The following is a 27,918-nucleotide window of genomic DNA, read 5'->3' on the forward strand; positions in this document are numbered from 1 at the left end:
CGACTGCCTACCCAGCTATGCCGCACCCTGTATCATGCAGCTGATTCACTTAAACGCAGTATTTCATACTGCTTTTACTGAACTCACACCCCTTTTTAATGGACTATTTTTCCAACCTGTCAAGACTATCTGCAACTCCACATCTGGTTCTCTAGCATCTGTAACTCCTCCCAGCTCAGAGCACTCTACCAATCTAACAAGCATACTCTCTCTATTCCATCATTCGAGTCACCAGAACAAAACAAAACTGAACAGACTTGCCAAGCACATCCTTCCAGACTGCCACTGATCTCAGTTCAAGCTGTTGTGGGTTGTCACATAGATGTTTCTCCTAAGCTTTGTTCCCAGTCTTGTTTGGAAACTGATTTGTGCCACGTCAGACTCCCAAATCTAATGCCAGCACTCCATCCTCCGTATCTCTCTGAAAGGCTTTCCAGTTCTCCTTTGTCTCCTCCTCTCCGGACACTTGCAGGGATGCTGGAGAGTTAGTAGTGCTCTGCACCCCTCCTGTGCCATCACTACTACTTGCTACCAAGCATGTGTTTGTACACAACATTGGGTACAAAGAAGCTGGTGGTTTGAAGTTACTTGTAACAGCAATAAAAAAAAATATGGCACAGCTAGCTGCTGACATTTTTCAAATGCAGGTGTTAACACCCATTTACAGAGAGCCCAAAGACTGCTGCTATGGTATGGATCCTGCTGTGAACAGATCATAGCCGAAAAGAAAAAGCAAAACGTATCTTCCAGTTAGCATTACCAGATGGCAATCAGCCTCGAAGGGAAGGGAAGCAATGTAGACTTCCTATCACGCAGAAGTTTCAATTTCAATATATGTGGATAAAAATGTTACAGTTAAGGTTAATCTGGTAGCTTCCAGGTATGGATGATATAGACCCTGTGAAATGCATGTTCTAGTTAGGAATGAGTATGGTTCATGAATACCTAATTTTCTGGAAACAGGATTCAAACAGCCCATAAAAAGCACAAACCACAGTTTTGCGACATCTCCAGGATGAGCTTTGCCTAACTTCTTTGAACTTGCAAGCTCTGGGTCCAAAGAGCCACTTCCCTGAGCCTGCACCGATGAAAAGAAAACTGCTAAAAACACTTCAGGTGTTATTTTGGCCCAACTCCGCTCCCCTGCAGTCACTTGAGAAACCTCTTTAAATTTTATGCTGTTCTGAATGATGCTCTGAACTGCGGCAGCAGCATGTCAGCTCTGACCCAGGACTGCTCAGGCGAACAGGGACATGTCTTTTGTCAAGGTACAGAGGACAAGAGTCAGACCTGCCTTTCCACACAGCTTCACTGGAAAAACCTGAATATCTGTCGCAAGCTCCCAGGGCTACCAATGCTCCCAGCACTCTCAAGGCAGCCCCAGCTTGTCGCTGAAACAGCGACTGAATTTCATGGCTTCAATGAATGTCAGGTCAAGCCCTTTTTGAGCAAGCCTAGACTTGATTTTGACTGAAATAAGTAAACCTTCATGTTTTGCATGATTTCAAATGAAAGCAGGTGACATTCGGCAGCTATGACAAGAGTTTGGGGTCCTTTTGAACCGAGAGCTCAAAGCAAAGCTCAGTGGCATGTGCAAGTGCAAAGCAGCTAGCAAGCCCTCAGAGCAAACCAAGCAGATGCACCGTGTTTGCACTGCTGAAGTGAGGCCGGTGCATTTTGCACGGTCCCAGTCTGCTCAGTTCTCCTCTCCCTACAGCTGCGAGGCAGAGTCCAAGGAGGCCAACCTTGTAAACAAGTAACTGTAGGTGCTTGGGCTTTTAAAAAAAAAAAAAAAAATAATAATTACACTCCTCTGCAACTTTAAAAAGCAGGTCCAACACAGCCGCTTCAGTCCAGATAGGGTCTTAACTCACTTCATGTGCAGTGAGTTACAAAAATGTAGAAGGAATGGGAAGCACAGACAAAAATCCCTGGCTGTGGGACACTGGTGCTGCTGTTCGGCCTCCACGTCTCACTCGTGTGACTGCTCTACTAGGGTATTTCTGCTTTGCAGGGAGATGGAAGGAAGGGCAGAAGGAAGAAAAACGTCAGCATCATTTTTGCAAATGTATTCAAAGTTCGGAAAAAAGCTGCCAACAGCCAGCTGAGGGGACCGCTGAACAAACACTGCTAGAGACCTGTAACACCTCCATCTCTTTGTCATTCCGGCCTTTGCCTATGAAAGCCAAGCCTCACAAACCGGGGCTGAAGAGGCTGTGCCCTTGCATACACTGTGCTGAAGGCTTCTCCTCCACCACAGGACTGGAAGACAAGCTGCCCCTTGCCACCAGATGCACACCTGCTGTGGCAACGCGGACAGCCAACAGGGCTTTGGCCACCTACCTATTGTACGACTGGCGTGGTCACCATCAACAGGCATTACATGAGAAGCAGCAGCACTCTGCCCAAGCAGGAGACACACTTCCCATCATGTGGCACTGTTCAGCAGCTGAACAATTTCACCAGCATAGATATATTAAAAAAAAGTATACTGAGCAGATAACATTGCTTCCCTCGCACCAGGGTAAGAGACAGCCATCAGATGCAAATGCTAGGAACAAACAGATGCACAGTGTGGACAAAACCTACTGTAGATGCCAGTCCTTTCAAACAGTGGGTATAAAACTGCAAAGCACTTGGGCAGGGGGTTTCTCAAGATGAGATGCACGCTGCTGGGATTCAGACATGCTTATCTAGGACTCTCTTACAAAGTCTGCAGCCTCAAAACGTTTGTCAAGCTTGTTTTTGTTACACAGCTCAAACCAGAGCAGAAGAGAAAAACAAAGCAGAAACAGCAGCGTTTCTACATCCTCATGTCCCTTTTTGGTATCACCTTAACCAGTGACAGCTACTCACAGCTACTGCCAATAACTTCAAACCACTGAACTCTGCAGGCAAATCCAGCTCCAGACAGAAAAGATGGCTCGTTAGCATGGAGATCAAGTATTTAAACAAGTACCATCACCCCAGCATTTTTTTTTTTTTACTTTTAATTAGAAACGGGGGGGGGGCACACGCAACTACTGTATTCCAGTAGATTCTAAGCAGCCACAGGCACCAGCCTAAACTCCCAAATCCTCATTCACCTGGCAATTAGGGAAGCCGAGAGCTGCTGTGAGTGAAGTTTTACTTTTGCACATTGCTGAATACAGCAATGTTCTGCTGAATTTCCCCAGGACAGCACAAAGAGGTCGTGGCTGTCCTCCTGCTTTCACGCAGGATTTTCATTCCAAGCTGTTTGTTATACTTGAAGGTTCTTACAAACTCGGAGCAGTTATTTTGTTGGGGAAAAGCCCTGTAGCTCCTTCATTATATTTTTACATCTTGACAACTCTTTCCAGCTCTGTTCTCCTGCCAAGCTTTCTTCATTCAGGCCAATGGTATGCTCTGTTATGCTCAATGAAAAACGTGTATTGATTTTAATGTTTTTGGTTTGTGGAATGTTTTTGCTTGCTCCAAGCAATGGACAGTGTTTACCAAGTCCAAGAAGTATGTATTAAAAGAGTACAGCACTGTCAAACTGTATTTTTTATGAGCTGTAGAGCCATAGAGCAGAAAACCGTGTTTATCTGAGAGATTACCACTTGCAATGAACAGCAATCTCACTCCACAAAAGAGAGGAATAAAGACTTCATCGAGCTCTTTTCTTTTGAATCCACCAACACATTTTGATGAGGCTATGTTTTGTGAACTTATCAGGCTGTTACCACCACATATTTGAAATTAGGTTAAAACAGAATAGAAGTATCATCAATTTAGTGTTCTGAACTGATCATTTTTAATGTCTTCCAAATATTATTCCACTACTTCCAGGTTCAGGAATGTTAAAAGCACAATAAAATAGGTTTCTTTAATACAGTATCAAATACAGGTCTCTCCAAGAGAAATCAGCTCTTACAGAGATCCCTGGCCACCGACCTGCTCAAGCAACTGATCGATAACAATCCCAAATGAAGGCATTTAGTGCCCGGCAAAGAGAGCACATTTAGGAGCACGTTTAGCCCTGGGATCACTGCACGTATTTAGAGCAGGACACAAAGCAGGGGACATCCTGCAACGTTAATATTCCTGTGGGTGAATGTTTCAGTGTGGGACTATTTGTAGGTAAAGAAATCAATTCTACCTGGAAGATAGAAACACTGGCATGTCATTGATTTTTTTTCCTCTGTAATAAATTTTAAAAAACCAAAACCACATGCCAGTCTCTGGAACAATATTGCACAAGTACTGTATTAAAAAAAACACCACAAAACTCCACAGAAAAACAAACAAAATAAACTTCTTATATGTCTTCCACCCTTTGCCTCCCTCAGTTCTGCCCCTCCCGATTGCTATTACACCAGGCCAGCTTTTGAAAATACTCAGTGTAGTTTCTCTTGTCCCTTAAACCACTTTTTCATTGCAAATCCCATAATCCAATTCTACAACTTTCACCAGCTGATTGAACCTGTCAAGGTCATATGGAAAGTTGATGCTTCTGACCTTCCTCTACCTACAGTGTCTGTTGAATATTACAATTGCAGCAGGCAAAGCACACGTAGACAGAACCAAGCAAAGTACATTAAAGCCCAGGAGAATAAATGTTAAAGCACTGTGTTCATGAATACAAATATCGGACACATGACCACCTCCAGCAGCCTCGCTCCTTGAGTTTACACAAGGGAGAAGGCAAACAGGGAAGCGCAGAGATTGATAACCAAGCGTCTGACCCAAACCCTCCCGTCCTGTCCTGTGGAGGGCAAAGCCATGCTCAGAAAACCTCATTCTTGCTGCGTTTCAGAAAGCAAAATGAAACTGCAAATAAAAAGATTTGTGGGTGGCTGGGTTTGGTGGTTGGGGTTTTTTTTAGAACTTGGCAGTATATAACAATTTACCAACTGAGGATTAGCCCCATTTTTGTTTGTGTTGTTGCTTTGCTCAAAGCAACAGCTTAATGGGCACAAACAGATTCCTGGTTTTCAAAAAATAATGAAAAAACTTACTTAAAAAAATTAATTCCATCTGGACTGACAATTCCCAGGGAGAATCTTCAGTCTAGAAAAAATAACTCTGCAGGATGTGCTTCAGCCTCAGCTACTGAGGGGCTGCCGGGAAGTAACACAGCAGCACCCCGAGCAGGGAAGGATGCTGGCTGAGCCCTGCCAAGCATGCCGCCGACTCCTGCTGGGGCACACCACGGACTGCCACCCTCGCTTTTTACCCTTCACCTGGAACCACCGTTGTGCCAGAACAGGACACAACAGTCCCTCTTCGCATTGGCTTAAGCCACCAAAGGAAGCGATTGCAGGGGAGCAGGCAGATGTAACACAGGAGGGTGATGCCCTCAGTCGCCACTGCAAAATTTGCTTCCAGCCATCCAGCAGAGCACGACGGTTTCATGCTCCAAGGAACAGGACACCTTTCTGCTCTTGGCTGAGATCTGCCCAACAGCAGGAAGGCAGAGAGCAAAGCCAGCTCCCCTTGTCTTTCACCCTGATCACCCAGCGATGTCCCCAGTTCCTCTCCTGCTTCTACTCTTCTCTGTCCCACTGCTTGGCTCCTTTACTGCTTCCCATTTGTCTCTTCCCGGCTCCACACCAAAGCCTACCCCTCCAGGCACTTTCTCCCCTAGCAGTGCCTCTCTGGCTACAGTTTTGTTCACCAAAGACCAAGCTTTGCCCTCTGCTCCTGTTTTAGCCACACGTGCCAGGCAGGTTTGTGCACAGCATCCCACCTCCCCTTTGCTCCAGCATTGCTGAGAAGCTACCAGACTACCAGGAAAAGGGACGACTGTGTGCCACTGACTCCACATGCTCTCACTCATCTCCAAGCAAGGACCCCAAGTCTTTCTGGTCCATGCCAGGCCTCAGATTTCACACCCATGGTACAATGAACTCGCTGCTGGTCAAAGAATTAAAGGCACAGATACAAAGAGCACCTTCAAGAGAGCTCTTACAGCCTGCTAAGCACAGCAGGCAAGGACCACACATCTCTCATGGGCCCTGGCTTCCAAAAAGGGCATCCAGGCCAAGTGACATTGAACCACAGCCGTCCACCTAGGAGGCTGCAAGGCTTGAAGAGAAAGGAAGAAAGAAAAAAAAACCCACAAAACAAAACAAAACGAAAGCCTGCCTTGCCCTAGGCAAACACTCCACCTCAGTCAGCTTTTGCAGACTGATCTATTTTAGCATGTTGTTTATTACAGCCTGTAACATATGCACATTTAAGTCACAGAGGGGATTTTCCTTTTAAAAACACCTTCAGAAGTGCTCTTTAAGCAGCGCCTGGCACTGAAAAGCAGGTACGTGACCAATCTTTGCTACCATCTCAAGTGAAAGGGAGGTTAAGGTAGCGTGTTTGTTAGGAGTTGAGCCCACTGAGCAGCACAAGCTGTGCTGCGGTGGCAACTGGACAGGCCTTTTTCCATGGAGGTAAACACAATGGGCTCACAACGCCAAAGATAATGCGCTGCCATCTCTGTGGGCAAAAGGACAATTTGGCAATAACATTCTGGGCTAAAACTGCAAACAGTGAGACGTATTTAATCAGAGTTCACATGCACTAGTCACAAGTACTGTACAGGCAGCCAGACTTAAGGGACAGGATGCCAAATTCTGTGCCAACATCAGCAAACCTGTTAATGTATGATGGATTTGCTAGAACAGCCTCAGCCAAAGCAAACTTTCTACCTGTCCTAATTACATCCTCACAATCCCCTGTTCCCCCAGTCTTTTATCCAGTCTTGTGAGGGTCTGTGCTGACTCACACTCCCTACCTCACTCATCCAAAGCAGACCCGTGCTCTTGTACGTAACTGAGCACAGCCAAGTAATAAACCCTTCCCAGGATACAATAATAAATCAACACACAGGCTGCAAGGGAGTCCGCACAAGGAGGCTTTCTGCTCGCCCTGTACCCCACACTGACCTAGAGACTCAAGATTGAGAGTCACTGCAGTGATGTACAGCCCTAACACCCCAAAATCTAGCAAGAGCGGTCTGTTTTCTCCTTGCAATGCCAGGAATGGGGATTAACTGATAATACATTTTGTAGGAACCACGATTTCAGACACTGAAAGGTTAATTCCATGTAGCCACTGATTAGATCTGCTCCCTCTCCTGTAACAAGAGCTGTAGGACAGGACACTGAAAAGGTTGTACAGCCTTACGGGGTGGATGTATCCACTTTCTCCAGCGGGATGCAACTTTTGCCCTGCCAGAAATCCTGACCTAAATTCTCCTCTAAGTGGCACTGGTGTAAGTGCCAGAACAGCTAAGAAAGGAATGTGTCATGCGTGTGCATGCATGTGTATCTATCCATCCATCCGTCCCAGCAGACCAACAGGAATGGAACTGATCAGGGCTTTCATTTCATTTGCTTAGGTTTTTGGAGTTCGCGTTTTTAATAACTGCCAGGTTCGGTTTTTTAGGTTTGAGAGTGCAAGAGAGAAGGTGGGGGAGGTAGAAACAACTAAAGCACATCCATGTGGACATGCTTGCTTGTTCACGCTTCAGTCACAAAAACTGATCGAATCACTGGGGGTGGTTTAGGTGCATGGGGTGTGTGTCTGCCCTTCCCGTGTTACCTTGCTCTGCTTTCCAAACTCACGCCCCTCAACTTCTGTGCCAAGCTGCTTACCCTTGTCCTGTTCACCAGTGCAGTACAGCCTGCCTGGTGCTCAACCTTTTGTAGACAAGGAGGAATGCCAGGATTAGCTTTTAAAGGCTGTTTTCTATTAGAAAGCAATCTCGACAACATGACTTCCTTGGGCAGGCAGACACCTGACCTCATGTATTTTCACTCCTGCCACTGACAAAAAGATACGGACACAGCACAATCCCTTCCTAAAACTGTAGCAAGGGAAAAACCTTTCACTGCCCCGATGGGGTACAGCCGGGATGGGTCAGTTCAGGCAAACACTGACTTGCTTTCAGGTGAGATAGACCCATACTGGATCGGGGTAGGAGAGATTTTTTTTTCCCCCCCTCCCGCAAGGAAGAGTGACCTTTCCTGAGGACAACTGCAGCCTCTCCGCCATGTGAGAGGAGTAGCTGCAAAGAAGCACCAGTGTCATTAGCAAGTCTGGAATGCAGCACAACCGGTGCCTACGTCAGCGAACACCCGGCTGGAAAAAATGCTCTCACTTGCTCAAACCAAGACAGATGGACTTCTGATAGGGCCCCTGCGAAAATCCCTGTGCAAACTTCTGTGCAAGTGCCTCTGCTACAAAGAAAGAAGGAAATTCAAGCAAAGTGCTAACACTTTGCCTCTGAATGGGCTGAGCTCTGAAAGCATGTGTAAAATCATTCTCCAAGAATTAGCACAATTAAAACAACAACAACAAAAAACAATTTTCAGTGCTGTGTCTGTCCTAGCTAATGGGAGCTCTATTCTGAGTAAAGACTTCTAATGATTTTACATTACCACGGACTTTTCAAAAACCCACGCAGAGAAACACAAAACAACAACAATGGAAATCCTTTTAATTCAATCTGCGCTTTATCGCACACGGCCACAGCAGGGGATTTTTGGCTGTGGGAATACAAATACTCATCAATGCTACAGCTCAGGGTCCTGCTCCGATTACTACCCAAACACAGAACGAGACGGTCCCAGCCTGAAGGGTTTTCAGTCTAAATACACCAGACTTGGTGGAAAAACCCCCAGGTGGCTAGGGGAAGCCCCAGCAACACCGAGACTGCATGGCAGCCACTGCAGCTACGGAGCTGTGGCTGCAATGCCCTTGATGCTTTCTCAGCTCCTGCCTCCTGGCAGCAGACAGCCTGCCCGTCGCATTGCTAGCTAAAAGATATCCTGCCCATTTGCCTCTCAGCCCCCAATGGACTCCCCCCGCCCCCACAACTCCCCCAGCTGCGGCACAGGAGCAGCCTGAGTGGGCTCCAGTGACAGAAGTGTGATGCAGAGCTGGCAGGGAGGCTATGCGGGTGCTGCGGCGTAATCCGTGCCCCACTGTGCTGTGCCAGCCAGCAGACGCTGATAAAGCAGATAGTGATGGGTGGTAGGGGTCCTTGCTGCATCCCCAAGCTCCCCCGTCACTTGGAACAGTGCCCTGGAGCCACTCTGCTCCTCCCTGGAGTCACCCCCCAACCTCCTTCCCTAACAGTCTGTCTCCTGCAGCTCGGTGAAGGTTTCAGACATCCCTGTCCTGCTCCTACCAACCCTGAGAGCTCTCCTGCTCCAAGCACCTCTGAGTCACTCAGCCTGTTTGCCTTGCTCCAGCTCCCACCCTGCAGCACGCCACGGGAGGCTTTACAGGCAACACAGCTGACACAGTGGAGAGCCAAAGTCTGCGGGGAGGTAAGCGTGATGATTACTTCTTCATCTGCAAGTGCACAAGATGCACCGTGAAATAAAAATGACTGCTGAAGCAACAGGAGAGGAGGAGGGCAAGAGTCTTCCTGCGTTGCCTTGTTCAGGCTCTGCAGACACCACACCTAATGACAGGGATGCTGCAGGAAGGCTCAGGGACAAATAAGCCCACAGGGGAGGAGGAAACAGAGCAGAAAGGAGAAACAGGGCATTAGAATAAGGCTGCACACCTTGCACCACGGGAGCAAGATTTGGGAGGGCTCCTGCAGAAAGCAGCAGGAGCATCTTTAACATCTTCTCCTACAGCATTTGGGAAGGAATGACACCCCCTCCAAAGGCAACCGTCTTGGAAATCTGCTGTTTTATGAAACGTGATTCCCTCACTGGGAGGAAAGGGTCTTCCTTCCTACCTCAAACACCATCACCTCTGCCATTATCTGGATGGCCTTCCAAGCCCTCCTTTAAGGGTCATCTACATGTCCAGCTTTCAACTCCCCACTGCCCTGGCTGCTCAAGTACTACCGCATGGGCTGAAACACCCAACCCCGCACGGCTCTCATCTCCTCCTGGCAAACTCATCCAGCACTCAGCATCTGCAGCATCACGTGGAAGGGACCCCAGAAGCAGAGCCCAAGCACTGCACGCAGCACAATGCAGCATGAACCAACCACATGGGATCAAGCAGCACTTAATGGTAGGAAAACAAGCTTTGTTCACACTCTGATCTTTCAGGAGCTGACAGCAAGAGGAAGAAACGCCGGTCGGCGGGATCGGCCAACACGGTTGGGATTACACGCTGAGGTTTTGTTTTCAAACTTAGCTTGGTTGTGGCAGGGCTCTTTAAGGACCTAATCTCCGTGTGACTGTTCCCAGCACCAGCCGTGCCCCTGCGGATAATAAGGACTTAGGAAGGCACGGTCTAATGACGGCTGTGCTCCCAGGCAGGCTGGCTGCAACTCCGCCATGTCAGCGCTGCCCCTGGCCATCTCCTCCACCCCAGCCAGACACTCCGCACGTTCCCAACTGCCCTTCTGTTTGTGAGCTGTTTTCTCTCAAGAAGCACCCAGAGCTGCTCTCTCAAAGCAGAAGGAAGGAGACACACAGATTTACAGCAGCAGTCTGGGCTAATGGCTTAAATCCTCATCAGAACCTGGTGTGGGTACTACTGCTGGGCAGTTGTGGACATCACTGTGCAACTCAGCTGCTCCCATATTCCTGTCTGTAGCAGTTGGAGGGGTTTTTTGACACCAGAGTAAGAGAGACCAGATAAAAGTAAATGCTATGCTAATGCAGAGTATGTTCAGATAACTACGTTCAGAGGCATGATAAAGTTCAGAGACATGATAAAGCTCGGTGCATACCACTAACCAGTCATCTGACTGGACAATGCCTTGTGATACGATACCCATTTTCTGCAGGACTAGCTAAACTGCTCCTGGTTTCCATTCTCGGGACTGTTAATTAAAGGATAATTTGTCTCTGCTTTTTAATGGTGCTCTGTGCACCTACCCCAGCAAGGGGTGTGGGCCAGCAGCATCCCCAGCATCCCTGCTGCAGGCGTGCTGGATGGGGCAGCGGGTCTTTCTACAGTGCAGCCAGATTAATACAAAAAGTAGCTTGTTTTAAACATCCACATTCTACTGCTGTAAGAGAAAAAACTTCCCCCCCAGAGCACAGGCTGCCACCTTCCAAACAAGGTCAGACATCGACCTCCTCCCCCACTGCCAATGACCTTATTAGCACTGATCATGGTTCTAATAATATCCCACACTGTAAGCAGGCCATCTGCCATAACATTTCACTACAAACTTGTGGAACTGCTTGTTTGAGCATGCTCATGTCCCAGCAAGCCAACTGTCCCCTCTCAGGAATATGCACTTTCCCCACAGCTTTAAGCGAAACGTTGCAGAAAGGCACCTCCAGCTCCCAGCTTTCCAGCTCAGAGCTCAAGCATGCACAGAACAGCACAGAGCGCTGGCTTCAGGCAGAGGAGGTCAAAAGACAGAGCTAGAGGTTAAAAACCCATTGCTCCAGCATCACGGCTTCCAGCTCCTCTGACGGTGGGGACACTGAGTAACCGCATCACTGAAACCCAAACCCACGACCAAACGCTAACCAGAAGTCAGAAGTAAAACGCCAAGGCTCCTGAGAGCAGAGATCAGCATTATTTTTGTGCCACGGACTTCCTACCTTGCAGGCAGCAGAAAGATTTTACTATCCTAATGCGTTAGCTGAGGTTAAGCTGAATATTTTCACTGCCATTACAGGAAAGAGAGTTTTCATAACAGACAGGTAAGTTTACAGAAGAACTAACCACGTTTGATAGCTATTCATTTAGAAGGAGCCAGGGTTTGAAATGCTTACTCAGTTAGTGCATCTGTCTAAAACACCCAGAGTCTTGTTACTACAGAAGCCCAGCTCCACCCCCGCCTTCATAGACATTTTCTTTGTACTGCTCCTGTGAGGTCAGAAAGTGCAATTAGGCACAGAGACTGACATTACAACACTTTAAAGCAGCCTGCATTGTCACAAGGCTTTGAAAGCTGGTTTTCCAGATCCTTGGCTTTTCCTCTAATCAAAAGGCCAACATCAGACATGGCATGAGAGGCTACAATGGGGTCACTGCCTGGTTCTCTGCTGTTTTATGAAGAGCAATAAAACAATATTAATAAGCCGTAAGTAAAACTGTGCCTGTCTGGGGCAACCTTCACCCAAGTGCCCCAAAGTGTTACCTTTAATGCCAGCAGAACAATATCTATAGGGGCAGATTTTTCAAAGACCTCAGCTCCTCACTTGGAAATCTAGCTACTTATTTAAATGCTCTGTGGGAGATGTCAGTCCACGGACTCTCCAGAAAGCCTGGTACATCTTGTTTATATTTGTTTTAAAGCTTCTGAACAATTACATAAATCCTCCTTCACATGGGTGAATCAAGTGGCAAAAAGCTACTGCCAGCAAAGTGGGTACATCAAACTGATGCTACACCGCGGAAGAAACCCACCAGCTCCACAAGCTTGTTCAGTCGTTCTCCTCGAAGGCATCTTCTACCACCTTTCCCCCAGCTGGCTTCACTGGGCTCAAGCAATCATGAGCAAGAGAAGTAGCTAGGTAGCTTCACTGACACAGCAGCGAGACAGGACACCATGGCCAAGTGTGGCTCCCTGTTTACAAGGATCCTCTTTGGCCCAAACTCTCTTCAGGGATAGGGATTTGTAGGTTTGGGACATCCGTTTGAATCCCAGTGTTAACTACTGCTATAGATCAGGGCTGGAAGATGTAAAGCTTCAACTTCCTTGCCCAGGTGGCTCTGGCAGTGCCACGGCTTGCAACCTGGCACCCAGTGAGGTACCAGAGCTCACTGTACAAACACATGCCTCTCCATGCTCCCTTGGCCAATTTCTGACTCAGAGCCATGCAAGGGTAAACGCAAGCATTGCTGCAGCTTGCTAGCTGGGCTTCAGCACTCCATCTCCCTCTTCCCAGTGCAAAGGAAAGCCCTGGGGCTTGCCGAGTACTGCATTGCATTTGCACTGGGTCACAGGCACGGAGCTTGTGCTTGCAGATCCAAGCAGACTCGGCCGGACCGCAAGCATGTGCTGAGCATGTGCACAGAAACTCCCAAACTGGAAAGCCAAAGGTGGCAGTGGAAATGACCACAGGCAGTTCTCCCCCTTTGGAGAACGGCCAAGAAGACCATTTCCCTCTCTCAAAACCTGATGCAACAGCCCACTTCAGCACAAGGAGCTCTTTGCTGCCCACAGGAATTCTACAGTGCTTAAAATCAGGCGTAAGTGTTTTGCAGAACTGGAACCTCAGTCTGGAGGGCTTTGCCCTTAAAGGAAAGCAAGCTTCAGGAGCAGGAGGTGGCATGCCACGGCCCGTGCAACATTGCAATATGCCCATAAAAGGTTTCAAAATCTATCTGCTTAAGCGCACGCAACAGCTCAGAAGGGTTTAGAGTCACATCCCTAAAGAATTTCTCTCCTGCTTTTTTAGGCAAGTGTGAGCAGCAGTCAGCACTTTACCACCATCTTCCCAACCAGAAAACCAAGGTTACTCTTGGCTGTATTAATAATGCAAACGCTGCTGGCTCTATCCTTTGGGGATGGTGGTTTGCTCACGCCACAGGGAGAAGACCAGGGCAACAGGAGCTGCAGACAGGAGCGGAGGCACCGCATTGCCAGGGCTGGCTACTGAGGAGAGAAGAGATGCAAGGTTGGCAGGAGAACCCCACTGCTGAATTTGCCTGGCCTGCCTCCCCGAGGAGGCTGGCCTCCAAACTGCGGTCTCAGAACAAATTTGTGGCCACAGCTCTGCTTGCCAGTATGTTCAAGGGAAAATGCACACAAGTCTGAGGCCCCAGAAAAAGCTGTACTAAGTTCATTATCTGCAGGAAGAAAGAAAAAGACAGTGGTCCTGTGCTCGCCCCTTGTACCGGGAGTGCCTCCCAACACGCCAGCCTCTACCCACACCTCTGCCAGCCTCCTGAACCTGACCCAGGAGCACCGGGCATGAGACTGGCATCTCCAAACAGCAGGTAACAGCAAAGGCGGGCAAGCCCTCAGGAGATACATGGGGTCAGGAGGTCTGGGGCACAGATGGTACACTCCATGTTCAGAAACAAGACCTTTAGAAGACATTTCTACAAACACCAGGCCAGACCTGGTGTTACCCTGTGACCATACGCTGCCACAGACAGCTTAGAAATATCTTCTAAAGGTCAGCATCCCCCTGATGAGTCAAACGCTGGGCTCACCCCCACAGGGGCTGCCCACCCCTCAGGCACTCCAGGAGGGCTGCCGTGACACTCTGCTTATGGGAATCCATGGGAGGGCAGAAGAGTCCCAATGGCTTCACCTTGCAGCACAAGATGGGTGCCAAAGACCCACCAGGCTCCCTCCCCACCGATGCTTTCATAGTCCTCAGGCCAAGGCCACCACAACAAGGGTGAGAACACTGCCTTGGAGACTCTCACTCCCGGGCTTGGCTTCAGCAATGCTACACAATGGGCAGGGAAGAGTCACACATGGGACAATGCAAGAGATCCACCAGAGGTGGGAGAAGATGGTGGGAAGAGACATACTCCTCTCCACAAGAAAACATGTCGGACAGCAGCTTTCACTGTTATTGATACTAGTTGATGAACGTGTTCATATTGACCAAGCCTGTACAACAGTCCTACAACTTTAGATGGGAAAAGCACCCACTGCAAAGCAAATACCCAAAGTCATCTAATATCCACCCTCCACGAGTAAGAGTCTGAGGTCTGTTAAGCAGGCCAATCTGGCATATGAAGGACCAACACTTTGAGGAAGTTGTCCCAATCAATTAAGAAAACGTGAACTCCGAGTATTCAACTACTGCTACTACAAGTGTTGCACTGAAAGCTGTGGAGGGTGCTTCCTTTCAGACAACTCCCTGCAAGGTTCCTCACAGTCTCTTTAACATCTACCTCTGTACTGATGGCAGCAACCTCTGTGCTGTCTGTGTGGCCCCTCCAGCTCACATCTCCAGGAGCCCCCAAGAAGCCCTCTATGTTGGGATGGGTCTCATGGCTTCCATCAGAGCTACACAGTACTCCCAGGACTTCCTCCACTCTTCCAGCAATGAGCTGAGAAGGAAGCATCCCTCCAGGGTAGCACTAGAACTAGACTATGCACCAGGAAACCTATGGACATCTCACCTTTCTTGCCACGTTACTCCTGGACAACACCAGGTTTTACAAAGCACACATCCTTGGAAATGTGAAGGTCAAGATGAAGCATTCCCTGTTGAGGCTGCTCCACTGCAGAAAGACCAAGTAGAGATAAGGACAGGGCCAACCTCTTCTTATTCCATAGCATGCCTCAAAAATCTCCCGCTTGCTTTAAAGCACAGACACGGAATTCCTCCCAAGGACTCTCCCTTACATCTTTGAAAACGGCTAGCAATTTGTAAGGCCTTCCTGCCCCTTGCTGTCCCTGCAGCAGAGTCACCAGTCAACACCAGCCTGTTTCCAGTTACACGTGTTCATCACCCAGCACCTCTGCCCAGAGCTACATCCAAGGGGACTTCAGCTCAGACGCTGGATTTCGTATTCAGCGTCTACGGTGCTCTGTCCTCCTGCCACCCCTGCTGCAGAGGCAGTAACCAGCAACAGAGAAGTACGGGGACAGCTCAGGGAAGGAACCTTTTGAATGATGGCAAGATTCACCAGTGCTCATCTGTCACGGTTCAGCTGTCAAAAAGTCACAGATAAATGAAGTGAGACTACTGGGATGTCAGAGAAACCCATGGATAATGCTAAATAAATCAAACATGCTGTGCACAGACCTCTGTCCTACCCAAAAATCAGCTAGGCAGATTAAAGCAACAAGGTATCTCTTTCCCTGGGAAGTTGAACACGTCCAGGAAGGTCACACACCACCCAAGTAACCAGCCTGACCCCAACAGAGAGCACCTGCAGTCCAGACACAGGGGCAGGCCTGGGAGATGCCCTGCCACAGGCACTGCCAGGTGAGCTTCTCCATCAGTAGTCATCAACCCACAGCTGTGCCAAAACACTTCTGGAGACATTGCAGAGAGCGTATGCAGCACGTGTGCCAATTAAATTAAGCTGTGAAAACACAGAGCTTGTTGTAACCCATAGACAAGAAGGGATCAGGCCTAAATATTTTTTTTTTCATGGGGTCCTCTGTTCTCCTTGAAGTCCCACTCTCCTTTAAGGGAAATACAACAGCAACGGTTTATAAATGAAACTGAGTCTAAGTACATTTTCCCCCACTTTCAGATGTTTGATTCAGCAGTTATAAAAAGCACTTATGATGTGCCGTAAAATACACGGGCATCCAGACAAAGCAGAAAGCTGCTGCAGATCTACTTCTCATTACCAAATGCTGTCGCAGCACAGGTAGGTGCCTTAATGACCAATCGAAAAGTGAAGGTTTCTCACAAAGGTGACTTGGCTTAACGCTGCTCATCTGGTTTATCTGCATCTCCATTACACTGAGACATGCAGTCAGCGTGTCTCCAAAAATATCTCTATGGCTTTGTTTGCTTCCTTCTTCCTCTGTAGAAGTGTAACCATATGCTAAGTTTAGTGGGTGTTTTTAGTTGTTTCTAGTTTGGAGTTTATTTAAGGCGGGGGGGGGGAGGAAAAAAAAAAAGATTTGATTGCAAACCAGCAACAGTCAGAAATAATTCTAGTCAAGTCAGCATAAGACAGGTACAAATTAGCATGAAAACTGTAAGGAACAGCCGCAGGTACACTAGTTTCAAGATCATATGGTATGTTTATTGCCCAAGCACAGTGAACTTGTTAAGACTGCCAAAGGATTTGGAATACTATTAACAGACAATAACACTTCTTTTAGAAAACAGAAAATTTAGACAAAACTGTACTTCTAACTCCTGATTTTATGCCTGTTCACAGAACACACTTTTTTTTTTTAACACAGAACTGCTTTGAAACATGCAATAGCTTAACAATGCTTTTTAAATGAAACCTCCCAAAGACAAAATTCATACCCCTGAAATTTTCACCACATTATTTTCTGTCTTTCAAAATGATCTTCCAAACTTTCATTTTTGTACAGAAACACCTACATTCATAAAGCAAATTAAACCCTAAAACCTCCTGCTCTGAAACCTCCGAAGAATCAAAAAAATCCCCCACCCCACAGCACAAAGCCGGGCTTGGAATTATATTTTTTTTTAAAAAAAAGAAAACAACCCATGAGTCCATAATGCAGATGCCCAAACTGTGTGCAGTATAAATTAAAGTCTCTGTGAACACCTGGTGTGCATCACGTACTTATTTTTATATGTCATTATCTCCTAATGCCCTGTCTCCCAGCTTACTGCTCCATTAGTGTTTCCAGTGACCAAAGAAGATGCTTTTTTCCTTCCTGACATCTTTAGAAACTGAAGAACTGAACTAACAATTTGCTGGCCAGGGAATTAAGAATCAGACAGCCTCATATCACGCCTGCCTGATCCAGCCTGAATAGGAAGGTTAATGACTTGATGAGCGCTTGCAGACAGCCCCACCACAGCGCCGCGACAAGCCTTTGTGCGCACTGCCATGAGCCAGCAAACAGTGTCCTGACCCTTGCAAAAAGCACCAGCTACGCGCAGACTGGTGCTCACCAAGCCCAGGAGGGAAGCTGATGAATGAACCCAAAGGCCATCTGGGTTTTCAGCGATGACAGCACGCTTCTCCGCTTTGCTCAGAGACTCAGAGGTGCCACGGGATCTGCCTAGGAGGTACCACAGAGCATCGGCTGCCGCCCAGCAGCCCTCATGATCTCTTCTGCAGGGGGGGTGGCTGGCTCTTGTGCCTCTGGACTGCCCTCCACCAAGCAGTGCAGCTTGCCTTCCATTCACACAAATTAATTCAGACAACACTCTTCTTCCAGAATAACGAGGAGGGAAGCGCGAGTAGAGAGTGAGAGCTCCCTTGGCATCTGATTCAAATCTGTGAACAGCTTCTCACAAGGAACTATTTTTAAGTTTCATATCAATCTGCTTGAGAAAGGTTCCTTCTGCTGCCTACAAATGTGCAAACTCCCCCTTCGAAGAACCACAGCTCAGGACAGCAAGATCCAGCCCTGCACTTCCAACCTAATCAAGACCCAGTATTTCATGACCAAAGCACTGCACAACCACACAGCGCTCCTGCAGAGCATGCCCTGGTGAACCCCACCCGAGCATCACTGAAGCCCCCCCATTACCTTCAGGAGTCCTGTGTGTTCTTCACAAGCTTACAGGTAGCAGACATTCACCCGTGAAACAACCCACACTGAGGCAGTCTGACTGCTTCTGGAAGCATTGCTGCTCTTACCACTGCAACAAAGGCAGAACCGCTATATGAGATTGAAGGGAGGAAAAAAAAAAAAAAAAAAAAAAGAGAGGAAAAAAAAAGGAGAAAGCAAGGTGCAGTAAGCGTATAGTGCAGTAAGCGTATAGATGCTGTGCGTGACCTGACCAGCGAGGTGAAACCATTGTATGCTGGGTTATCAGAAGTTCCTGTGTGAAGACATTGTTCAGGCTTAAGAGGTCTGTGAGGAAAAAAACAACAGCACTGCACAATGGATGCAGATAAGCAACCTCTGAACAAAGCCCTGGGTGACTGCAAGACAACGGGAAAACTTATTAGCTGCAAGCATCCTATATCCTGTCTCCAATAAAGCAACACAGATGTTCTGCTAATGCAGGGCGTGAAAAGATGAAACGAGCGCTAAGCAGCCATCCTCCACAGGAGAGAGGATAGGGTCAGTGTTCAACAGCTGTCAGAGGGAAACTGCGGCTGAGCGCACAAAGACATGCACAGGATGGGCATGAAAAGCCTCTCCCCTTAACAGGCCTGAGAATGTAACACCTCTCGCCTCACCAGCGAGGGAGGCCACCACCGTTATGATCATGAGTCCCTTGACACCCCTGCAAACAGGGCTTTGCAAGCCCAGCTCTGGCCCAAGAACAGAAAGACTATTGTTGGAGAGTTTAGTCACCAGGGCAGTTATCTCCGCTGGGAAACACACGGTGCACGCACACACGCACGTACCGAGGCTGCAGCGCTGGGGGCCTGCACCTCTCCAGGCACAGCAGAACCGGGGCTCTGCCCCAGGAGAGCGCTGGGACCCGTGGGACTGGAGGAAGGAGGTGCTCCGAGACCCACCGCTCGTCCGAGAGGTGGGGTGCAGAAACAACCCCACCATCAACCCGCGGCCAAGTGCTCTGCACAGTCTGACCTCTCTACCCAGTGTACTTGCCAAAGGCAGACTGTCGGCCGTTCACAAGGCTTTCCTAAGCCTGAAAAATCTGGAAAATCTTTTCCCTGGAAAATTCAGGCCACTTAACTAGCACACACTGGGCATCTGCTACTGTGTCAAGAGGAAACTGCAACAAGAACACCATTTCACAGCCAGTTACATGGGAAACACACTGGGCTGTAGGAGATCATACTACTCCTTTGAATTTTTTTATTTTTTTTTTTTTTTGCTTTCTCAACATGGTGTTCTTCATCCCATTCCCCACTGCTGAAGCAGAAGAAGCGTTTGCTCGTGCCAGTGGGTGGGATTTGAACCCCAGCTGCCCATAGACCTGGTCCTGCACATCTCACAGCCCCAGCTGTGCAGAGAAGAGCCAGCACGGACAGCCTGGGCATGCCGCAGACACTGCATCGCAAACAGCACACAGGGGGAAGCATCACCCAGAGGGTGACACCAGACTAAGCGCAGCCCAGAGCCAAGCCGAGCCAAGCCGGGCGCTGCACAGGGAACACTTCCCCACGACACTGCAAACATCAGGCAAGTTCTGCAAGGGGCACAGTACTACCCACCACAGCAAGACAGCGCTCCTTTCAGTTCACAAATAAATGCTATAAGATGTAAACATATTAATCACTTCATTCAAATTATCTGCACTGCCACTGGCTACAATTAACAAAATTTCAAGGGCATGACTTTTTTTCCCTCTGATAAAAGTATTTTTGTCTCTCACTGTCAGCAAACCAGCAATGTAAATGAACATTTGAAAGTCACTGTATAACTAAGCGTCATCGCATATAATCAGATTAAAAAGAACAAACCCGAATGCAAATAGGAAGCTTGAGCTTCTTGGTAAAAGTGAACAGAAGTAAAAATATGAAGAAGCCGCAAACAGCAATAAAACAGATAAACCCGTGTCAGCCTGGATCCAGCCCCAGTCTGAACCTGTGCATACATAATTCCACCAGTTCTGTTACTCATTACGTTCATAAAACTAAACTCAAATCTTTTCACGTAACAGTTGAAGTTCAAGGAAAAACTTTTAAGCTTGTAAAATTTATCGTATCCCTTCCAGAAACTCAAACAGGTTAATTACTCTGATCAAAACATTAAACACAATGTCAAGAGCTCTCAAAAGCAATCAGTTATCCATAATGTCTCAAGGTTTTTACAACCCTATTTAAAACAACTTTGAGGAGCCACACTTTCAGGAAGAAGAAAAAAGCAGTGCAGATGTTCCTTTCCTGAGAACCATGGTGCAGTGACCCTGAACAGAGATGCTTACCTCCCCCCCTCCTGGGAGTCCCCCAGACCCTGCCCCGACTCAAACCCCGGGTATCTGGTAAATTTTGAAAGTCACCCCTTGAGATCCAGCAGTGACAAGCAACCAAGAGCCATTTACTGCCTGCAAAATCGGCTCTGCAAAAAGGCTCAGCTGTAACTCGGACAGGCCTAGCAGAGCCATCATGTTTGCGTGTCCCTTGCACAAACCGTTCTCCCCAACACCCATTTTTCCAGGAGTACGGCTCTCCAAATATTTTGGCTGTTCCTCATCTACAGGACAGCATTAGAGTGCATCTGCAACTCTGTCTCCAGGAAATACACATAAAGCTGATTATCTTAAAATGCTGCTTTCATTTCTGCTCATTAAAAGCACATTTCAGATCCCTGTGCCGAATGCGCAGCCAACGGGCTCTGGACACAAATGAAAGCACCGGGTTTCAGTTCTCCACTTTCCTCATTTCAGTTTCATTTGCTGCCCATAACATGCATTCTCCATTTCGAGGACAGCTATATCAGACCCGAGCTCCCACCGGAAAACACTCTGGATAAAATCCTCTCTCTCCCTGCGATGCCTGGCACCCAGGCAACTGCACCCGATGCCAGACACAGCCCAGATTTCAGGAGCTACATCCCATACCAGCAGCATCCTCCCTGCAGAAACAGAGCAATAAACAGTTGTTCTGCACATCCCGCACCCTGAGCACGCTGAGCCGTTCGGAAGAGAAGGAAAAAGCAAGTGAGCTTAGGTAATGCACGCGTTAAGGCAGTCCTCACCTTTAGGGAGTCAAAGCAGGCAATAACTCGACCATTTTCCACATGGCAACTCCGTGACGGATGGGCGAACTTGCACTCTGCATCAGACCGAGAACAAGTACCTCTCTGAAACTCTCGACACACTTCTAACGTCAGCCATTTTGTATCACGAACCAGGGAAACGTTTACAGCCATATTAAAAAAAGAAAAATTAAAATGCAAGCAATCGCACCCTTCTTCAGGGCAATATTTACTGCTGATCTTTTTTTTTCTTCTTTTTTTTAAAAAAAGGGTAAAAAAGTGAATTCAAGTTAAACGTGAAGAAATAACTAACTTGTTGCTTTGGTAGAACTCCTATTCATCAGCACTTAGGTTTTCATTTAAGTCAAATCGTGTTTGTTTAAACAAGAATTAAACATAAAGCCAATCATAAAATAGAAATCTTATCAGAACAACTGAAAATCAAATTAGAGGCCAGCTCCTAAAAGTGCAATTGTAGAAGTTAAAATACAAGTGTTATATTTTGTGCCACTGCCGAAGTTACTTGCAAATAACTGGCAGACTTTCAAAAGAATTCTGTGCTCTCCAGTTAATGGTTTCAATTATTCTTGCAAAAAGCATATGCTGCTGGCAGCACTTCAGTTTGTGGAATGGTCTCGGTCCTTGGGGAGAAAACTTCGGGGGTTTGGTTTGTTGGGTTTTTTTTTCCTTCTGTTTCTTGCTTCTAAAAATTACGGTTCGCGAGCATCAAAACGAGCAAAAGGATGTCTGATTTTTTTTTTCCCTCTTTCTTTTCTTTTAAGTATTTGCTACATACTCGGGGGGAAGGAAAAAAAATGGCTGAGCAAACTGCGTGTAGATGGGGGAGCAAAAAAAAAAAAAAATAAGGGGGGGCAAGGCTGGAGGAGTTGCCGTCAGGGCACGAACCGCAAGCAACGCCGAATTAAAAAGAGAGGGGCGGGGGAGGGGGGGGGGGGGGGGGGCGAGGGGCAGAGAGAGGCAGCCCTAGACAGAAATCCAAGCAGCGGTGGCTTCAGGAAAGGCACTTTTCAGCAACCTGCAGGAAAAAGAGAAACAGAATCAGCGCGGGGCCGAGGGCCGCCCGGCTGCCCAGCCCCCGGCGGTGCGGCGCGGCGCGGCGCCGGCAGCCATTGCCCGCACCAGGGGCACTGCCCGCACCGAGCTGCGCATGGGAGCGAGCAAGCGACCAATGGCGTGCACCCTTGCAGCAGCAGGCGCGGGCAGCCGACCAATAAAAGAGCCTGTTTCATAGCGGCCCCCGGCTGGCAGAGGCTGGGGGTTGCGCCCGCCGCCCGGATACCGCCCCGGCCCAGCGCCGGCGGCCGGCTGCGCCCACCCCGCGCCCTCCCGGGAACGGCATCGCGCTCTTCGGTTTGTTTTTTTTATTCCCACCACCACCACCACCACCTCCATTAACAGGCCCCCCACCCCCCCTTTTCTGTAGGAAACGTGCAGGCAGGAAGAGCCGCCGGTGGCTTTCTTGTATACAAAGCAGGAGGAGCTGCCGCAGCTCAGCCCCCATCACCCCCTGGCATTTTTAAGGTGTTTTATTTAACCCATCGCCAGCCGCAGAGCTGCTCCGCCAGCAGCCCGGGGATGGCACACGCAGCCAGCCGGCTCCCAGTCACTCCTCTAGGGATTCAGAGCCTACAAAACGAAAAGCAAACGCAACAGGGAAACCTAAGCCACACACACATGGAAAAAGTTAACTCGTTGCTCACAGCTGTAGTTTTCCACCAGACTAAAGGCAACTCGAATTATTCTGACTCCCAGCAACTCCTGTTATACAACAAGCAACTTGAAATGCATTCTTGTTCAAGGCTTCCTTGGCATCCACCAAAATGTTAAGCTGTCCCTAGAGTTTCCCACTCTAATATTAGCTGTACCAATGCTGCCTGATGGATCGAGCGGCTTCCACGTTCCCAAAATCCAGCCCTTTATCCTCCCGAAGTACAGCCACCCAGTTTTGCAAACAGCTGACAGGCTCCTGTGACTGTTATTAAGACTTCAAGCTTTCACAGGAGAAGAACCTTCAACTACAAGAAAAGGAAGCTTAAATTCCTCTTTCATTATTGGTGTGTTATTGCAATTACATTGATCAGTAACTGAAACCTACTGCAGCTGGAACAGTCAAACAATGCTACCAAGGCAGAAGTGTGGGAAGAGGCTGTCAGCAGCAGCAGGGGGTGGGGCACAGAGGCTGTTTGATTCACAGATCGAATTATTTCACACTAAAAAAAAAAAACCAATCCCAGCATTTGTTAAACCTACATTGCAAGTATTTTCTAGGCTAATTAAGAGTCAAGTTCATAACAAAAAACTGTCCGGATCCTCGCAATCCAGCTTGCAGCATCAGCTCAAAGGTTAGTCTGACCCATGCTTCTGGAAGGACCTTTGCATTTTTGCACATCAGGTGGGGAAGAGAGACTGCAAACATCAGATTTGCTAAGCATGTTTTAAACTTCAAAGGGAAGGAAAAAAAGCACATCTAGCCACGCTCACATCTTCTGGATTCTGTAAGGAACAGAGATGCTCTAAATCAATTTCAATTTTGCAAACAGAGCAAATTTATATAGGAATCCCATTCACTGATGTGTGGGCTCCCCATACACATGAGTTCAGCAAGCAGGAAAAGATGTGCAGAAACCTTCTGGAGGGAGCTAGGGACTAGCTGGGTGCAGCTCTTAAAAACAAGCTAGAACAGGTCAGATATGGGTGGGGATTAGAAAGAATGCTCTCTCCAAAACTGCTCCGAGCAGACTGAAATACAACCATCTTGTGCATTAAGTGCCTATTCCACAGCTTCAGCCTCCGAGGGAAGCGAGGGTCTGTTAATGCTGGGGCGTGAATGTGGTGGGTCTGAACTTCACACACAGTTACACCAAGAAGTACAGTGAGTGAAGTAACATGTGTCACTTCCCAGCCCTGCTGCCTTGAGAAATCCCAAAGAATCTAACAGCCCAAATGTTCATCTTGCCCTCACCCATGCAGCTCAGGAGCACACACGTGCACGCACACACAGGTACATCTGCACTAAGCTGCTCAGTCCTCAAGGTGGAGGGAATCACGTTAATGGTAGGCAAGTCAAATGATTCCTACAAAACATTAAAGTACAAATATCAAGACCATTCAGATGTATCAGGAAGTATTCAGATACATGTAATGTGGTTGGTATTTTATTTTACAACTCTGGGAGGGGGACAACACCAAACAGAAAACTCTGAAGGAATATTTGCCAATGTCCTGCTGATGACTTTCTATCATCTCAGACCCTGGGACTAGGGCTCCTGTACTGGGGGGAAGCCAAATAAACGATTAAATTTTTAATACATGGGGCCTCAATACTGCAGCCTGCATGCCAACCAGCAGAGCACAGCAGCAGCACATGCTGCCCCATCCCTTGTTTGCTGTGCACTCAGGACAGCGCTTAAGCACGTGCTTAACTTTGAGCCTGCCGATAATCTTACTGGAAAGAAGAAAACCTGAAGCATGTACTGAAGTGCTTTGCTGAATCAGGGCCTAAATAAACGAATCTGCTTCGCAGGTTTATCAAGGCTGGGAGGCCAGCAAGCACAGGCAGCAGTCACCGCATTTTGGCTTATGTGACCACAGCCCAGAGGGGCACGAGTTGGGCTTTTCTGCAAGTCAACAAATACAGTTCTGTCAATGTTTGGATTGCTGCAAATGCCCTCTCCGTGTGGCCATAGGGAAAGCCAAAAACACGTGCATGCAGAGCTGAAATCACACCGAGTGCTGTATAGTGCTGCAGCGAGGATCCTGTGCGTGCTGTTAAAGGGTAACACACATCATACAGGGACCCACCACTGACACTATAAACCTTCAGTTCTACATATTTTAACTCCTGGCAGCAAACAACTGCATTCTCACCATGATGCATCCTTAGAATTCCCTTGTATTACCTTTTTATTTTTTTTTCTGGGGAGTGGGGGTGTAATTGGCATTGTATTCACTTTGTTCTCCTACTTCTTTCAAATGGGAGGAATAAAAGCATCCATGCCAAAACCAACATACAACAAGGATTAAAAAGTAGCTCCATAAAACACAGCCTTCGTTAGCATGCAGGAAATACAAAGGGTAGGTGCTGCCTTTTGAACCCTTCCCAGCACGCCGGATCCGTCTGGCAGAGCTCATCTCCTCCGCTACCAGATGGGCCAATCTCATTTCAAGAGCAGCGGCATCAAAGCTGGGGAAAGCAACAGAGCAGAGAGGAAAGCCTGTGGCCTTTATCCCTGCAAGGGAACTGCACCATCCCTGAAGCCCCTGCTCCAGGGCCACTTGCTGGGCCAGGCTCTAAGTGCCTGAAATGCAGGACAGGGCTTGCTCCAGATGTCAGACCCAGCCTTGCAGCTACCGAAGTGGAGGGGAACAAGGGCAGTCTGAGGAGCGACGGTCACGCCAGGGCCTGCCTCTGGCGGGACTGAGATGCCCTTGCTGCCTGAGGTAATGTGAGGATGAGCGTATTCACTTGACACTCAAATTCCTCCCTCTTTCCACGAAACCGATCCCCTTCCACTGACACCCCGCATGGATGTCAACTCATGAGGACGCTTCCTGACAGCCAAGTTCAGAGATGGTAATTTATATGACAGAGTGGACTCAAGCAGCTCCCAAGTGTAAATGATGCTATTTAAAAGACTTTTTTTATTATTTGTTTGGGGGTTGTTTGTTGTTTTTTTTTTGGGGGGGCGAAGACTTAGCAGAAGTGGCAAGGTGGGTTCCTTATTTATTTTTTTTACAATTTCCCGGTCATGACTGCTCAGATGAGAAGCAACAGTGCTGTTGCCCTGACAGCCCCGGTGAGCGAGAACAGCAGCTACTCCCCTTTGCCTGAAGTGGAACAGGGACAGTATGGGCAGTGAGGAGAAACTGGAGCTTTCCCAAAGCCAAGTTCCAGCCATGCCTATGTGATGACACCCATGCTCCTCTCCTCAACACAAACCATCAGTACACAACAGAGGAACTGAGGATGCCCCTGAGTCCAAGCTCAGCCCTACTGCTAGACTGCAGTATGCTTTACCCAGTTTTGCAAGTTATGGTCAATGAAAGCTCAGACCCAGCCAGCCTGGATGGATGCAACACCCTGGAGGCACAGTAATAGAGAAACTGTGCTCTGAAGCTTGCGAAATTCAGACCTCAAATCTTTCACCAATTCCACTACAACTTACAACACATCCCTGAACTATTAATGATCTCTGGGTGTCTAGATATTGTTGGAGCCAAAAAAAGACCTTTATTTATGGCCTTTCCTCAAAGCACTAAATTCAGCTGGCAGCACAAATGACAGTCTCACTCATCAGTCCTTGCACCTTTGAGACTATTCTGTAACCTCAGCTTTTCATTGCCCCTTAATGGGAGAGCTTGGTGCACCCACCGCCCCCCTCCTCAATAAGCTGGAATGGGAAACTCCTCACTCAAACCGCAGTGAGATGCTTCCACTAGCAATCTTCCAAATAAATGCTGTGTTCCTGGAAACACTGCACGGCAGAGAGAAACATGAAAAATGAAAATAGGACATTGAACTGTTTTGTTCTGAAAGAGAAACAAAATCTTCAGAGGAATACCACCACCCATCCAATAGCATTTTCACATTCCCATAAAAAAAAACCAGACCTGAGCTTTTCCCCCCCCCAGTCCTTTCCTTCTACTCTACTTTCACAGCAGCAATAAAGAAGAACACATGAAGCTACATTCCTGCTCTTCAAAGGAACCAAAAAGATATAGTCTAGGGCAAGATTTTACTGGGGATATGGGGATACTATACTAGTATATTTATTGGCAGCAGTACATGAAAGAAGACAACCCACATTTGTGGGGAGCTTTCAGAGTCTGGGGGGGAATAAAAAAATATTTCCATCTAGGACCCACCGAGCCAAGAACACGATGCCACCGGTTCAGTTGGCTGACATAGAAGCTCATTTTGGACCTCAGAAAAGCCCATGGCAAGTTAGGTGCTGCCACGACTGGATCACAGGGCAGCTCTGCTTTGCTTCGGACTGGCTCAAAAATGCTGTACAACAGCAAAAGAAACCACAAAAATAAAACCCATAAGGTCAAGGCATGGTTTCTCCACCGCTGAAGTCCCGATTACCAAGGTTCTTATCCTGTATCACACAAAACCCAGCAGTGCCCAGATTCCTATAGACTCCAATTCCTCTGCTGTTGCAACACGGACAGTTTGCACACAGCGGGGCTGCCTCTGGCATGGGCCAGCTCCCACCCCCCACGCTCAAATAGGCTGTGCACTTGGGACAGGAGCCATCTCTGCAAACGGCAGCTTCTCGTCGCCTGTGTACTTAATGGGCTGCAGCATCGAGCCTGAAGAAGGTCAATTTATTTTCTGCTGCCTGCAAGAGTTATTTTTGCTTTCAAATTAGAAAATAATATTCTATTTTTTGCTCTGCCCCTCATACTTTAAAAGCAAAGACTTTGGGGATGCGGTAGACACTTTGAATATTTCCTTTATGAACATTCCGTACCTGGACACTTTCTCCCTCGGGGAACAGTTTACTTAATTTAAGGTAGACCTTTACAGCTAGAAGAAAATAAACCTTCTTTTGTTCTTCTACCAGTTACTCAGAAAAGGAGCAGGTTTCTTCTACCATGACCATGCATGAAAAGTTTCCGTTCAAGGTCTAATTGCAGATGTTGGGGGCCATGAATCACCAGGGATCACACACCGTGCCAAAGAGTCTGCTCAGCCCTGGATGCCGTCTGCTCAGAACAGGACGACAGAACCCACACATGCAAATAAAACCACCCCCCAATGCTGCTGCAATGAAAAAGCC

The 27,918-nt window shown here is 47.8% G+C and overlaps 1 protein-coding gene across 12 annotated transcripts in view; it reads right to left on the minus strand.

The window, feature by feature from the left end:
- The window catches only part of MBNL3 (muscleblind like splicing regulator 3), a 97,866-nt gene that overhangs the window by 42,456 nt on the left and 27,492 nt on the right, over nucleotides 1–27,918 (minus strand). For 8 of the 12 annotated variants that reach the window (XR_008735183.1, XR_008735182.1, XM_055727128.1 and 5 more), the window contains exon 2: nucleotides 21,113–22,148. The exons of 2 other annotated variants lie outside the window; for them this stretch is intronic. Coding sequence is in view for 7 of the 10 variants with exons in the window: in XM_055727128.1 (XP_055583103.1) it covers nucleotides 21,113–21,286 (174 nt within the window). In the remaining 3 variants the exon portion in view is untranslated. Of the gene's footprint in view, nucleotides 1–18,019; nucleotides 18,132–21,112; nucleotides 22,276–27,918 lie in introns of those variants that run through there. 2 more of the 12 variants (XM_014277447.3, XM_005436047.4) reach the window with 2 other exon arrangements.

The sequence above is a fragment of the Falco cherrug genome, chromosome 15, assembly GCF_023634085.1.
Source record: "Falco cherrug isolate bFalChe1 chromosome 15, bFalChe1.pri, whole genome shotgun sequence".
NCBI lineage: Eukaryota > Metazoa > Chordata > Aves > Falconiformes > Falconidae > Falco > Falco cherrug.